The sequence below is a fragment of the Larus michahellis genome, chromosome 3, assembly GCF_964199755.1.
Source record: "Larus michahellis chromosome 3, bLarMic1.1, whole genome shotgun sequence".
NCBI classification, from domain to species: Eukaryota; Metazoa; Chordata; class Aves; order Charadriiformes; family Laridae; genus Larus; species Larus michahellis.
The window spans coordinates 73422761-73438792 of NC_133898.1; the positions used below are offsets into that span (position 1 = coordinate 73422761).

The 16032-nt window shown below is 43.1% G+C and overlaps 1 protein-coding gene across 22 annotated transcripts in view; it reads right to left on the bottom strand.

The window, feature by feature from the left end:
- Positions 1–16032, bottom strand: part of NCOA7 (nuclear receptor coactivator 7) — a 99195-nt gene that overhangs the window by 26497 nt on the left and 56666 nt on the right. For 21 of the 22 annotated variants that reach the window (XM_074580828.1, XM_074580818.1, XM_074580809.1 and 18 more), the window contains one exon: positions 63–142. In XM_074580828.1, the coding sequence (XP_074436929.1) occupies positions 63–142 (80 nt within the window). Of the gene's footprint in view, positions 1–62; positions 143–10225; positions 10284–16032 lie in introns of all 22 variants that reach the window. The other variant, XM_074580822.1, reaches the window with a different exon arrangement.

The window sequence follows — 16032 nt, forward strand, 5'->3', positions numbered from 1 at the left end:
CTCAACCTCAACAACTCCACTTTCAAAACGCAGACATGAACAAAGCACACACCAATACTTACAGTGTATTCTATGGTACCGTGGGGTTTCTGAGAAACCATTTTTTTCTCTTTCTTTTCATTGGTTTTGTTTTGATTGTCATCTAAAGAGAAAAAAAATGATTCAAGTAATTGACTTTCAAGATGTTTGCTTATCAACATGTTTTGAAAGACATCTACAGGATGTACAAATTGCAGCTGTGAACAGGAACGAGAGGGCACATCAAAAATATCAATTAAGCCTGAAATTGCATTGCAAGGCAAGCAAAACTTCTTCAAGTACAGCAAGTTTATTAAACATTCAGGAACTCTGCAAGAATAACGTATATGTGATACCATATCAATACAGAACTGCCCCCATGTTTTTCTCCGTGATTGCTACACAATTCAGCTGTTGGATACAAGCACTTTTTGTGATGAGCTGCTATCAACGCTGAGGAACAAAGAAGTAGATGAATGGAGGCACTGATAACTGCATCAGTACAACCACAACAAATACTGGTTAATCACCACTGCACCTCTAGTACATCATATTTAAATACTATTTTAAACTGCGAAGGTAAGAGTATGCTAAGAGTCCTGCAAAGCGTACATGCATACAGTATACAGTCAAGTATCAGAAAGCATAAAGCTCTTTCAGAAGACATTTTGCATCAGCTACAGTACACAAAACTCACTGCACCTGCAGAAACCCTTCCAAGATGCAAAAGGCACACGTGAGCAGGTTAGCTATTTCCAATTCTTACCACAGCTGAGGGTGAGCGAAGCCGAGGATCAGGGAAGACGCCTGCTGCCCAGCCAACCCCCGCTCCCTGAAAGTGATGGCAGCCCCGAGGGCTCACCCTCCGCACCCTGAGCCCAGGCCTGCATACCTGGGGGGTACGAGGGCGGTGCGCAGCCCCAGCTCCAGGAGCGGGGCTGGGGCGTGGAGAGGCCGTGCATGGCCGCTCTGCTCGCCCAGCCTGCTCGTCCCCGGCCCCTCAGAAAGGTCCTGCTGCCTCCGGCAGGGTGCTGCAGCCCGGCCGAGACAGGGAGAGGCAAGAAGGCAAGGCAGGGCTGGGACTGTCAAAACCGGCATCCAGGGCCAGGAGCAGGGAGACGCTGCCCTCCTTGGGGGGACTCTTCCCAGGGTCCAAACTGGCAGCTCCAGAAGGAGATCAGGGCAGAAAGGATGGGGGATGGCAGTGCAGAGCTTCTGGCTTGCACTCAGGCTTTGCTGCAACCTTTGCTATTTCCAGAGAGCAAGAGGCAAACAATAAAAAAAAGGGTGCGGGGCACCTGCCCCACTGTAATGTACACAGGAAGAAAGGAGGGGCTCAGAAGCATTGCTGCACCTGACCCTTCTGACGGCCCATTTCCACAGCGAGATTAATGCTAGGGGCTGCCTCAGCGTCTTCCGCAGGCTACACGGTCAGAGACTGTCTCCTCCAGTCAACAGAGACTCACAAGAGCCCAGCCTGGTGCAGGCAGCTGAACATACATCCAAGCATTCCTGCAGGGGTACCCCACAATGACCTGCCGGGGATGCAGTCATGAGAAGTGCCAAAGTTAGCCAGGTAACAGATAGCAAAGACGTTTTTCCCACAGCGTAATAGAGGCAAGAAGCATGCAGGGACTAAACACATGCAATTTAAGTCCATGTGGGTAGCACACAAGGCATGAAGGACAGAGGTGGGAAGAGGAAGATGAGGATGACGCTGGCTTTTTCCTGATAGCATTTTGGAACAAAGCGTCACTCAGTGATCTCAGACATTTCATCTCTGAGACTGCAGACCTACAGTAAAACTTAAAATTCGCATTCTTGTTGCCTTTTTCTGACCATTTGTACCTTCACCATTGTCACACCATGTTCCTCTGATCAAAGTCAAAGCAGTCTATAGTGATGGATGGAAAAACAGGTAATGACAACATTAGCAGGGCACAGCATTAAACCATCAGAAACACAATGCCAATATGACAGACAAAGAAGTGGCAACTAGTGGATATTTCCTTAATCCACTATTTATGTACAACTGCTGATATGGACACAATCCTGCCTGAAGAAACTCCCCCAACTGACAATGAGTGAGTTCACGCTATTTTGTGCTACTCAGAAGATACCACTTCAATTACTCCAGCATAACTAGAACTATGTATCACACACCATGCAGGGCACACTACCTAAGCTGCCTGCAACCTCTCACTGGAGAGAGACAAGAAAGGTTTATAGGTAGACTTCATCTTCTAGTAAATCATTTGGTATAGCTGGAAAAAGTAGATGAGTTTCCAGATATACTAACACTTGCTTAGCTCTGAAGCAGCACACAAAGCAGGAAACAGTTAAGAACAATTATTTCATACTAACTAGACATGCATTGGTAAGACCCTGGGGTGGGGGGAATAAAAATAAAGTAGCCCAGAGAGATGGAGCGAAAGAGAGAGAGATTTTGCGCCCGCTGAATGTGAAAAAGTTTACATCTGTGTGCGGATGGGAGAAATATGCCATAAAAGCAGTTTCTCTGCAGAGCTTAAGATGTTTGGTATTAGCTAAACATTTTCATTCCAAAGCACTGTCTTTGGAATGTGAAATGGTGACTGAGAGCCGACCGTGACAGCAACCACTATGCCACTGTGACACATGAAGACCACAAAATACTCTAGCAATACAGACAACTTCCTTCTCTACAGCTTCCTGCCTGGGAGGGGATGTTCCTCTCTCTCCCACCTCTCTCTCCCCCTGTAAAGTATTTTTCAGGTCCTCCTATTTGCATTGGCTGCAAGGTTTGGAGATTAAAAAACACTACCCAGTGAAAAGTTATAACCTGAAATACTGTGTTGTAAGGAGAGACATAATATGCTCTAGTTCTTGGCTGACAGGACCACGGGTCTGGTTGTTTAGTAGGGTCCTCAACACAACTGTGGTGCAACACAGAAGAGTGAGACAGATAATCACACATAGTGGAAACACCAAACTTGTAAAAACAAGTAAAAGAGAAAAATTAAAAAGACAAGCTGAATTTAGACTAACCATAATATAGTCCTTCTCTTGCCAATAAAGGTTAATAAATCCTAAATAAGCCCAATTAGACGGCTTGCTTTTCTTTCACATCTATATGCAAGAATAAATGTTGTATAGCCTGTTTACCTACAGGCTAAAAGAAACAGTCAAAGTCTGTAAACTTACTTGTCTTCTGAAACCAAAATCTGACACTTCTTGTTTGAATAGTTTTTCCATCACCCCCCCAACCCCCTTTTCTTTTTAAAAAAAAAAAAAAAAAAAAAAAAAAAAAAAAAATAATCCTATCAACAAGGCATTTTGGACACCGTCCTCACACTGAGCCTAATTACTTGGCAGGCTTTGGCAATTCCAAACCACATTGCATCACTTTGCATAGTGGAAAGTCTTAACTAGTCTATGTTTTTAATTGTGCATATAAAGATTTAAAATAATAAATTTAAAAAAAAAAATCAGACCTTCAGAGGAAAAAATTCCAATGAATCCATTCAATCTGACAGGTACTGCTGAGGCCACTTATTGTACATGTAAGTGAGGCCAACGTCACAAATTATGCTCTACATGACTGGTTACAGCAGAAGGGGTGGAAAACCTGGCAAAGCAAGGAAAACATCACAATATACCATTTCTCCAGTTACCTTATCCTCTCTTGTTTCTATTTCAGGAAACCAAACATTTTCCGACACGATCTGAAGGCAGCTAGCTCTAGCAGTAGTCCAAAGGCACCCAAGAGCACATGCAGGTGTGATGGAGTCCCCAGTAACCACGTATCTTTCAGACAGAACTAGATGGAAGAGCTGCACCTCTCCACAGGCTTTAAAATAAATGCCCCTGGCTACTTTTTGAACTTGGACACGTGCTAAGTGATGAAACAACTGACAGTTCTGCCTCCCAAGTTTTCCTGCACTGCATGTGCGCTGTAGATGGGATCGTACAACCATGAGAACTGACTAGGTGTTAATGCAAATTTGATCACACTGCATTTTTAGGAAAAGGGCAGAGTGGGTGGACTGAACCTCTCTATGATTTCAAGAAACATGTAAAATAAGAATTACATAAGTATAGTAAAATTAATGAGCAATGAGAAGAATGCCAAGTGAGAACAGGCAACAAAATACAGGCCTATTGAAAACAGTTAAGTCTAGAATGGACATTTTTCTGCCCTTATTGATATATTTATACCTACCTCACTTCCCTAGTACACTGTTCATATTTTATTTTGCAATGCTATGGGAAACCTTAAAAAAAAGGAATAATTTGGAATTCCTTACCTAGGAATAATTTGGAAAGCAACTACTGAAGGAGTACGACAAAGAGGACAATCAGTTTATCATCCAGAAGACCTTGACGCACGATAGGAGAATTGCACCTCTATGTAAATGGCTGTGTAAGTAGATAGAATAGGTCAAGAAGCATTAACCGAATCCTGGGTCGCTCACGCTGACATATGATGTGCCACTGCAAGACGATACCATCACCACTAATGCTACAAGCCTAACCTGCTGACAGTGGAAATCAGTGCGAGGTTTCGCAGTGCTGGCAGTGGCAGCTGAACCCGCCCAGCAGTTCCCAAGCCATCAGTTAGGCTGACGTCTGGTAACGCTGGCAGGAATGCTGATATAAACAAGGGGCCAAAGGACTGACCACTTCCCACACCAGGTAAACAAACTCAGCCTGAGAGAATAGAGGCAATGGCACACTTGGACCAAAAGTCCATTTTACTAATTAATTTGTCTTACCAAACACTTAGGCAGCAAGTAAATACAGAAATCTTTCCCCTGACTAGCGCCCTTGGCTTCTAGAGATCATGTGTTTCCCAGGGTAGAGGAGCAGCATCCACTAAACTGCCCAGTCCCTTCAAGACCTCTACACCGGTCCTATGCCAAGGAACCCCACAGTACCATGACGGGGCATATAAAGTAGTGCTTCCTTTCCTGCACTGTTTACTTCATTAATTTCACTGAGCATCCTAGTTAATGCTATTTTAAGGATGAATAAATAAATAGTCATTATTTACCTTCTGCATACCATTCATGTTGTCACAGATTTCCAACACCTTCTGTGAGTTATTTCACTTTTTCAGGTTGACTAATACTAGTATACTTTAGACTCTTTCCTATTTCTCTGATCACACAGGCTGTCCTCCTCATTAGTTTTTCTTCTCCTACTGTATCCTTTTTGAGATGGAGGAAGGAAAACCAAATGCAGATTCTAAGATGCAAAATATCCCATTAATTTGTGCAATGACATAAAGAGGGTTTCCTTAAAACTGTAAGATACTAGTCATATTTTCCCACATCACTGAGTACATCACTGCTGGTTTAGAACATTCCAGTCCTACGTCTCTATGACAGATTTGTTAGAAGAAAAAAAAAAAACAACCACCTGTATTATTACAGTCTAGCCAAGCACAAGGACCAAGGAGTGAAAACCTGAAGACAGCTTACAAGAATCTGAAATGCAATAAATTCAGGGGAGAACAGTTATCACTTGGAGTAACCTAATCAGAGTACTGATAAGAAATTAGGCAAACAAGGCTTCCTGGGATAGTTCCCTTATCAGTGAATGAGGCCTGATACCAACTATCTTGACAGAGATGAAGTACAATAAGTATCACTTAAGCCATTCTAAACAGTCACGGAGACCTCAGGAATATGAAAGTCCTGCTTCACCTAGTAGTGGATGAAGGACAAAGACAAATCAGTTTATCTTAACAATTTTTTCCATTGCTACTTTCTAGACTGACATTTTTATAATTTTCAGCAATACTGTTATGTGCAGAGTTGTGTAAGGATGATTTAATTGTGTCTCCACAAGCACCTTTCTGGTTCTTCTCATGGCTCTGAAAGCGAACTGAACAGCGTTCACATTAAAATTATTACTTTTAGATAAGAAGTCCTTCTTTCAGTTCCTGTCAAGTGTGGGTGAACCCCATCACCACAGGGTCCGGATCTGTGTTTTGGGACATCCTCCACGCACTCTGACATTCCAACACTTCCCAGAGGCCGCAGCAGCCTTCTAAGGAAGAGACATTATTCCAGCCCCATTCTCTCCTTTAGCCAGCTGCAGCAGCTGGGGTGCACAGAAAGGTTTTTTGGCCATCTGATCAGACCTATCTCCCTGAGGAAAAGGCAGCAAGTTAGACAGAAACATTCCCTGCTCAGATTTGAGCAGTGGACTGCTACCATGTTAAAAGAGAAGAAAAAAAACCCAAACACATAACCAAACAAAAGAACACCACAACATCCCACCATCTCAGGTGTGTTTTTCTGTTGTGCTTCAGACTTTTCCCACAGCCTTCTGCCAAGCCCTCACCTTTACATCTGCATAACTTTTCCTCTACTGAATCATATTATCATTTGGCTCCCTCCTTCCCTACTGCTGAAGTCACTTGAAACAAAAAGGCAGCTGTCGCCTATCATGACCACACTTGCACTCCTTCATTAGTGAAACTTCTGCCACAGAAGAATAGCAATTCCCTCATCAAAACAAATCCAGGCACATGATGCTGAAATATCTATGCTTTGAACAACTGTTCTCTGTTCTCAATAAAAATTGTGACTCTCCACTGGTTATTTTCCAAGCAACTCTTTCAAAAGTATAAAGAGATCACCAGAAAACACAGGGCCCCAACAAAAATGACAAGCAGTTCAAAGAACTGATATAGAAAAGGTAGTAACTCCTTCTGCTATAAATGGAGAAGGTATTTTAAGGCACTTTTAAATATGAATTTGGCTATTGATACTTATGCAATATTCATATACTGCAGCTTCTACATGAAAAACCGCAAATATTTTCAGAGAACTTAAATTCCCTCTTTATTTACTCCTTCCTCCCCAAAACATGCCTTTAGCTCCTTTTCAGAGGCACAAAGCAATGCTACATGTTACATGTTTAACAGCCTATTACCACCTGAATACGCTGCACTAAAATGTGAAGTGACCCTTTCCCACCACAGCCAAAGCAACAGAGGACCCACTGCCATCCTTCCCCCCAGACGTGCGCAGGGCTGGAGGACAGACAGCACCTGCACTCGGGCAGTGGGGCATTTTTGGGCAATGGGACACGTATAGGGACCTGCACACCCAGAAAGCCCTCCAGCTGAGCAAGGGCAAAGGGCCTCCCTGCAGCAGGGTTCCTCCCACCAGGAGCCTTGCAAGGAGACATTGTCTAGGGCAGTATCATTGCCACTTTTTTGCTGGCTCTTGAACGAGGTGAGCAGGAGACACAAGCCCTGCAGGGACAGCGCAGGGGGGATGAGCGCTCACCAAGAGTGCCAAGCTCCAGGCAGCTGCACAGCTCTCGTGTTTAAGAGGGCAAGACATGTGCTGCTGCATTCAAATGCTGCTGCATCCTTTGTGAAGATCTGCTTGAAAAGCGAGAGGAGGAAAGATCTAGCTTAAAAGGTTGCTGAGGTTTAGGAAAAGGGGGGGAAAAAAACCCAAACCAAACCACAACCACTCAATTTGAGAGGGAGGTAGTTCACGCACTCCACGTGTCAAGAGGAAAATTTGACACATTATTGTAAAGAAATAGTGAGATGTAGCCAACAGCCCAGTGCTTTAAGTCTAAATCTCAGCTAGAAAACAATATGGCAGCAGCTGAAATGTACTGGAACTAGAGTATTGCTGAAGCAGCATGTTGTTGGGCACCCAGAAAGAAACACTGAAGAGGGGTGACTAGAAGACTCTTTATATTTAATGCTATGGTCAGAAGGGCAGTTTAAAAGAGAGGATGCAAAGTGTTGTGAGCAGGGAGATGTGCACAGGATGTCCAGTAAAGGCAGAGGCAGGGGGTTCCTGGCATTCATTCTGGGTGCTGTCTGAAGACACAGGAAGGATTCAGATCAACCGATAACCTTGTATCGGACAGAAAACAGACACACTTCTGCGGCTAGAGACCAGTACTTAAGAAATAGGTCACGATGATGTTTCCCGAGGCACAGCAAGCCTGTAAAGAAGGCCACTCTAGATGCATGTGCCTTGTTGATGGAGGCTGCACAATCAATCCTCCACTAAAAAGGGATGCTGATGGACAGGACAGCATCTGCCTCCAGCTCCTGTGAAACTTATCCTGGGAAAAGGGAGATGAGTTACTCTCAGGGAGCTCTCTCCCACCTTTCTCCAGGTCCAAAGCAGCCTACCTGAAATGTGAATATTCAGAGTCATGGGGAAGGAAGGAAGGAGAGAACATGAAGACAGGGGGTGGGGGTGTCCTTGTAGCCAAAAACAGGCAAGACAAGGCTATTGTGAGAGGTAACAGGTTTCTGATAGAGCAGTGAATATAAGTGGAAAAATCAGAGAAGTCTTTGAGACCACGAACACACTTTTCGGATCGGGCTTTGCTGCTAAATATACATTAGGAACAAGTTAAGATATCTGTCAGCTGGACAGGAGAAAAGCTCCCAGCTGCAATGATCCTATCTATCTCTCTTTACCCTTAAGCAAACTAGTTACACATGCTTTTCTTTTGTGCTGGGGAAAACGTCCTACATGAGGAAAATGCTTTGTGTCTTAAGCCTCCCTGAGATAGACTAGCTGCATGAACAAACATCATCTTCAGCTGTCTGTGGATCAAAACAAACATCACATTCCCATTTGCATTTGAGGCAGAACCGTAACACACACTGAGACTGTTTTTAAACAGCTGGTTAGATTCCAAGAAATAATTTTGTACATCCCTAGGGAATGTAGTGTACAGAAATGTAATTATCCTGAGCATCTCTCCCAAAGGAGAAGATGGTTCATGTTTCAAGACGCAAGAGGAAAACAGGTAAGAAGAAGTAGTCACATTTTGGGGAACCGTTCATACGGAGCAACTGGAATGCTTCTGTAAGCAAAGTTCTTGCAGACACAACTGAACACCCCTTACCACAAGGGTGAAATACATATTGAGACTGAGCAAAAAAAATAATAGTTGTTAATTGTACAAAATTGCAGAAAAAAAATTTTGTGTAATGCAGCACAATTATACAAAGATATCCAGAATTGAAGTTTCAAAAGATGTATAAAGTGAGACCACAAAAAAAGTGTAGAGCTTCTGTGCTCTGGATTCCTTCAATCTCATATTATTCAGCAGTGACACTGACACCCAATTCTTCTTCAGGGCAGACACAGGGGTATGGTTTCAAAAGCCAAATTAATAGCTCCTAAGAGGAGAGGAGCTGGTCTCTCCTCACATCTCTTTCCACCATGGACTCTGGTTCTCATCTGATCCCACAGAGAGATTACTCAACTGATTAAAATAATCAATTATCTCAATTTTTATTCTTTGTTGGTCTAGTGAATTGACTCATCTTACTTTGTGGTCAGATAAACGCCAGTACCAGTTCAGAGAGAGAGAGAGGGGGAAAAAAAAAAAAAAAAAGTAGTTTTGCGCAAGGGGAGGAAGCGCAGGACCTCCCCCATTCAGCAGCAGCAAGGTTTTAATTCACATTGTGGAACATCAAGCTCTCATAGCACTCAGCTGTACTTTGAAACTAGTGCCTAGGAAAACTATAGTCACCAGATGTATGGATGTAGTCTAAATCTAGCCCGGACCACTTTAAGGAAGAAATTTTAAAGAGAAAACCATTTTAGACGTATGAAACTTATTTATTAAAGATTGTGAGGGACAACCAGAAAGATTCAGATAACATCAGTAAGTTTTAGCAACAAATAAGATGGTTGACAAGAGAGCAGCAAGGAGGAGGTTAACATGTAAGAGGAAAGGGAGGCCTCAATAGTTTTCAAATGAAGTTTGAGCAGTTCAGTCTCTATAAGGAATTATACCCAATTATTATCTCTAAGAAATTAGATGACTGTTGCTATAGCAGAGAACAAGATCCAAGATACAAGCAGGTCCTCTAGTACCATGAATAAACTGGTAATATAAGCATCATGGAATTACAAGTTATATGTCCTAACAACAGAGTTAATCTTGCTCCTATTACCTTTTCATACATTTTATAGAGTGCTCTTTACCATGAATCACATTAATTTGTGAGGTTTATCCTTCCCTTCCACAGCCAGGTGTCCTTCTGCATGCTCCTGCTTATAGACAAAGCAGTGGTGAAACAAAAGGAGATCTTGTTACACAGAACTTTAAGCGTGACATTCAAAAGGAAATCCACTTCAGATTAGGAAAACTCCAGATGGGAAAATATTTGCAAGTGCTTTCCTGCATTTTACACACGTGATCTAACTATACTTACTGTAGAAGTACTTGTAACCATATATTTATTCTGGCCCTGGATAGTCGCAGTGACATGCCTGTAACAATAGGAAATGATCATCATTTCTGTGAGCTTGTTCTCACATGCTCTAGATAACTACTTTGTGGTGTCATCAAAACTATGGACTCTTCCTGACCTACTTTCCATTTACCACTAGTAACGGTTTCTCCCCACTGCTATTTCACCATCTCCAGCAGCCTATGTAAGATAGACTTGGCAGCATGTTGTTCACCCGGGTTATCCACAAAACAGACCAAAGTCCTACTTCACATCAACACCACCTTAGATAAACCATTGTCAGCAGCCAAATACTGCATATTCAGTTAAGTGTTCTATCCTCCTTCAGAGCTAAAGTTTATGAACCACATTTATCAGCCCCACAAAAGAATTCCTACAAGCAATGGATGTCTACTGCCTAAGGGCAGATTAAATAGCTACCATCCATGAGGTCTACAGCTATCACGGAAGTAATTACACAACATACAGGTAACACATGCTATCTTCAACCTAAGAAGTGTGAATAACAGCCAAAGCAAAGATGCAGCAATAGAAACTTCAGCATGGGCTGCTACCAACTTGCTGAGTAAGTACACAACAGGAACGCCAGAACTGCATTTATATCCTCCAGACTGTTTGGCAACAGTATGATCTAGCTCCCCACTAGCATGATCAGCATTACACAAATACATAATGTTAAGTCAACCTTCCTCAGAAATACCAGCTTGAATAAGACAATTCACAGCCTCGGCATACAGAAACCTCCTCCCCATCCAGGGTTCGGCTTTATTTGTGTAAAAGAAATGCACAGACTCAAGATTAGAAGCTGCTCAGACTATCTGTTGTCACTCCTTCCAGTTTCTAGTTCAAGACCATTCAACCTACCCCAAGATCCCCGTGTTTGACAGTCTACCTCTAAAATATCCTGCTCTCCTTGTACATTTGTGGAGGTAGAAAGGCTCTCTTGGGTGCACTGATGAAGACAGGTGGAACTACAAGACAAAATGAATTTTGTGCTTTGCCAGTTTTATCAGCTGATGTGGTCTTAGCCGTCCTACCACATTGCAATAGTGACCACAGACTAAGAAGTAGTCTACACACCAAAAAATAGCAAGAAGAATTACAATGAAAAAAAACAGAACAAATTACTTTCCCTGGTTTTCTTTAAAATCAGGGGGAAAACCCTCCACATTTTCATTTTGATAAAGAAAGTCATAAAGTATCTGGTAAGTGCTCCCTTGGATAGCATTTCCCCCCCTTTATCCACTGCAGGTGAAAGAACTTTTCTGGCCAAGTTGGTCACCTGCAGATATATACTCCATGCAGGTGTTTGTGCTATCAACTCATAAACTGGAGCACAACATAGCTGAAGTACGTCAGTCTTTGAACACACTACAGAAATATGCTGCATTACTGGGAGCTGCAAGAAGAAAGCCACACGTCTCCTTAGATCAGACAGAGAAGGTCGTTCTTATTTTCTGTCACTTGCCCGGACAAGCTTTTCAGACATTTGGCATCTAACTGTGTGGTTAGGAGGACAATTCTTATGCAAATTCTATATCCTGTTTTCAGTTACTAAAGAAAATCCAGGTACCGGAAGCAAAGCTTTCACACTACCTTTGTCAGGCCTCTGCTGGACGGGAGTTCATTCAGGTGAAGTTAAGAAGCAAAATGGTGGGAATGAGAAAAAGCAAAGACTTCCATTAGGAAACACTAAAAATCCCCAACATATAATTTAAACTGCACATTGGTTTTGTTTGTTTGTTCCCCCCCCCCCCCCCCCAGAAAAAAACACCAAATACACTTTTCATATTAAGCAATGCTTAAAAAAAAAAAAAAAATCAACACTTTCACACATCTAACTTTAATTTCTTCAACAAATTTACCTTGACAGTGACAAAGGCTTAATGCATGTGACTGTGCAGCTCCCCCTGAAAACCGACCCAATATTAGTCGCTCTGGAGCAGTCCCTGGATTTGAGCACAGCTCTACGAGCAGCTTAAACCAACCTACGATGACACTGTTGTCAAAACAGGTAAATACACCGACCTTCTTCCTCCATGTGTTCCTGCCACCAGCCCTGAACTGGACAAGGTCACTATATACCAGTCTAAGGAAAGCAGCTCCTGACTGTCTGGGCTGGCGACGGCTGAAGGCCGGCACCGGGACCACTCATCTGGGCTCAAGAGGAGGATGGGCAGCACATCCAGCTGCACTTAGCAGCAGCGTGGACATCTTAGATTGGCTTGACGTGTTTATGAAGGTATACCCTGGGAGGGATATGGTGACAACCAGAGCTAGTTCCAGGCTTCTTATACAAAGGTGGAGGTAAAAAGGGCCCGTGATTACTTCAAGATGTGAGGGGATGCAGAAAAAGAAAGTTCAGTGATTTTTTTACTCACTTTGGGCGTAAGTAAACTCAGAAGCATTTTGGACAAGAAGCTGCCCACTGGTCTTTCTGTGGACTGACAGACAGCATTGCCTGTGAATTTATCATGAAGTGCGACCATAAAATTTCTATCCACTGCATCAGGGATCAAAGACAATACAGAGTGAGAAAAAGCAGCCTGTCAACAGAGCAGGGCTGAGGGAAGGAACACTTTGGCATCACAAAAGAAGACATGCACATTTTAACGCTACACATGCTGTTTTCCTTCATTCATTTCGCTGCTTGAACACACAGCAGCTTGCCTGGGAAAGCTATGCCATGTAACATCTCTTCAGATCAACATGCTGCACTGCCTTGTCTATCGGTTGGTGATTACAACGTCACAGGTTAAAAATATAGGTGAAAATCACAAAGACTCTAAAGATATGGGACACATGCCCTGTTCTTGTGTATGGAGACAACATCGGCATCTGAGGTGTTTCTGAATGCCAGCACTTCATCACACAGATCCTCAGGAGCCATAGAAAAGAGCAACTCAGTTTATACATGCTACTGATCCCAAGCGCGACCTGACGAGTCGCATCACAGACACCATGACAGACTGACGAGACATGAGGAAGCGTCAGTGTAGAAAGCTGTCAGCAACAGTGTTACAAATTGAAAAAGATCTGGCATAACTTTTTATTACTATTTAAATGCAGGTGAAAGAAGTTCTGCCTTTCAGAGCATTTAGGTTCGCTTCCAACAGTGTATTTCAAGCACTACACGGGAACTTGTTGGAGAAATTAAAAGCCTGCCTTGAGGATACCAGGCTTGAGTTATGCAGACGCCCTGAGAATGACTCCCTCATGCCTCTGCTTGGAGATCAAACGATTTGCAATATGATTTCATCAAATGCGCTATCCCGTGCTCCTTATGCATTCCGCCTATGAATATTCCTGCCTTAAAGAAATAAAAATCTTACAAATGTAAACCTCATGTCTGAAACTACAAAGAGGATATTCTGCCTCTTCCCTGGGGGCAGAGATCCCCAGAGAGCTACAGGGCGTCACTGGGCAGGGGAAAGAGACTATGGCACTGATAAACATGGGTGCTGCAGAGGACTGCTCCGCAGGCACCCAGAGCACGGGTCCTGGAAACCTGCGTGGGAAAGAGGCAAAGGATCCAGTCTGCCTGGTCGATGGCCCTCCCAGGAAATGCTGAAGGGGAGAAGCTGTAAGAGAGTCCAACCCTTTCCTCCAGGACAAGAAACGCAACTAAAATCACCTCCAACGAGCTGCACATCCCCTGCAGGCTCTTGGAGTAACTTCACAGGGCACCCGTGCTCAGCAAGCACAAGACCCAACAGGCAGCTGGCACGACCTGGAAAAGTTCAGACTATCCCAAACATGAGGAGCCTGTAGATTCTGTAAGCGAAGGACTCGCTAACCATGCGGACATATTTCACTTCATTATCCCTGGCAGAAATACGACAACTCTCTCTATTAATTCTCCCAATGCACTTGCCTTTCCCCTCCTGCACACGTACACCTGCCACAGCCTCACTGTGTGCGATCTGACCAATTGCTCCACAGCTTTCCTCCCTTCCTCCAGGGGCTGCTTTTCAGACATGCGAAGTGCATCTGCATTTAAACATAATTAAGAATGTAAGCACTCATTTCTCCTGAAAATTCAGGCCCTGGGAAAACAGACAGCCCTGGGAACCACATCTGGTTCTTTCAGCAGCGAGACCAGTTTTAACTGATCGAACACCAGTCATGTCATGCCCTAGCCTGACCTTTGCGGAAGAGATCACAAGACATCACTATCTTAAATCTTATTTTGAATAACTGCTATAGCAGAACTTAACTTTTAGAAAATATCAAATCCTGGTATTTTTTCCCCAGAGTCAGAAATTCTACCCTTCTTAATTTTCTGCCTCAATAATTACTGCCACTGTTAAAAAGGTATCCCTGGTTTCTAATTTCCACTTGTTTCTCTCCATCTCCTAGCCTGCTCAGCCTGCCAAAACTCTGTGCTATGATATTTCAATTACTTTCACAAGTAATTTAGGATAAGGCTCTGGTTCCCCCCGCCCCGAACAGTTATAACTGAAGGAGTCTCTCACAACTCCCTCCAGTCCCACGAAATTTGCCTCCTCCCTGAGCTGCACTAGAGTTCACAGTAAATCAAGTCAGAGAACTTGAGTTAAGAGCAAAAACATCCCCTGTCCCAGCATCCTGGGTCCTAGAGGTTCAGAGAAGAATAACAAGTACAAGCAAAGCCATGAAACACCTTAAATGTAAGGAATGCCAAGTTCTTCGCCCTGATGGAAAAGGCATATTTTACAGAGAGAAGATTATAAAAAAAATAATAAAAAAATCATAGGAGGCTTGAGATGGTGAGTAGGGATTGACTGTTCAGTTTCTTCTACAAGACCAATGGCCACCAAACAAAGCCAGCAGGAGCAAGACTGTTCTTCACGCAAATGGTGGCAAACCTGTGCAATCTTTACCAGAAGATATTGTAGAAACCTGCACAGGCCCAGGAAGAGACAAGCTAAGTATATGGAAGAACAATCCCTAAATCCACAACCTACAAGCAGCTCAGAAGTTCCCCAACAGCTGAGAATTGTCATAGGATGAGAGAACATTAAAGCAAATAATTTTACAAAATTCTCTGTGTTCTTAATGTTCCCCAGACATCCAGGTGTGGCCTTTGTGGGAGAACAAATGCTGCACTAAATGGACCCTGGTCCATTGACAGACAACAGCTACGGATTACATACAAAACACCAAGTTTTGCTTATTTGTGTCTTTTACTTAGTTTTACAAACAGGAGCTTATCCATCAAGATGAGAAGTGGATTCCACATATGGAGAGCTCAAACAGCATCAAGATGTTTCCATCCAAATTTTCAGAAGTTAAGTGCCAGCAGCATTATTTCCGGCACTTACTGCTCAGATCAAATTCTCCTGCCTGCGGACAAGACATCCCTTCTTCATGCAACGGTTTGTAGTAAACACCAATTAACTCAGCTCGAATATAACCTGGTGGCCTTGATACCGATCCGCTGGGATTTGAGATCATTTGTTCTTATTCCAAAACAAGTGATCTGAAACTGTATGCCTTTCAGTCATTCATTCCATGTGGTTTCAGCAACTGATGCTAATGTAACAAGCGCCTGAAGCTTCCCAACCAGCCACTGCCAACTACATGCAGTTTACACTTACATGTAAGTTTACTGCAAACCCCTTGTTATTCTATGGAGACAATTACAAGCAAATAAAATTCTTCCTACGCTGCTTTAATTTTATTTGAGGTTTTGATTTTGGAAGAAAAATTATTTCCCTTTTCACCCTGCCTTACATCTACTCTAATTTTTCCTCTCTGAAGCCAACCTGAAACACAAAGGCTAAAGC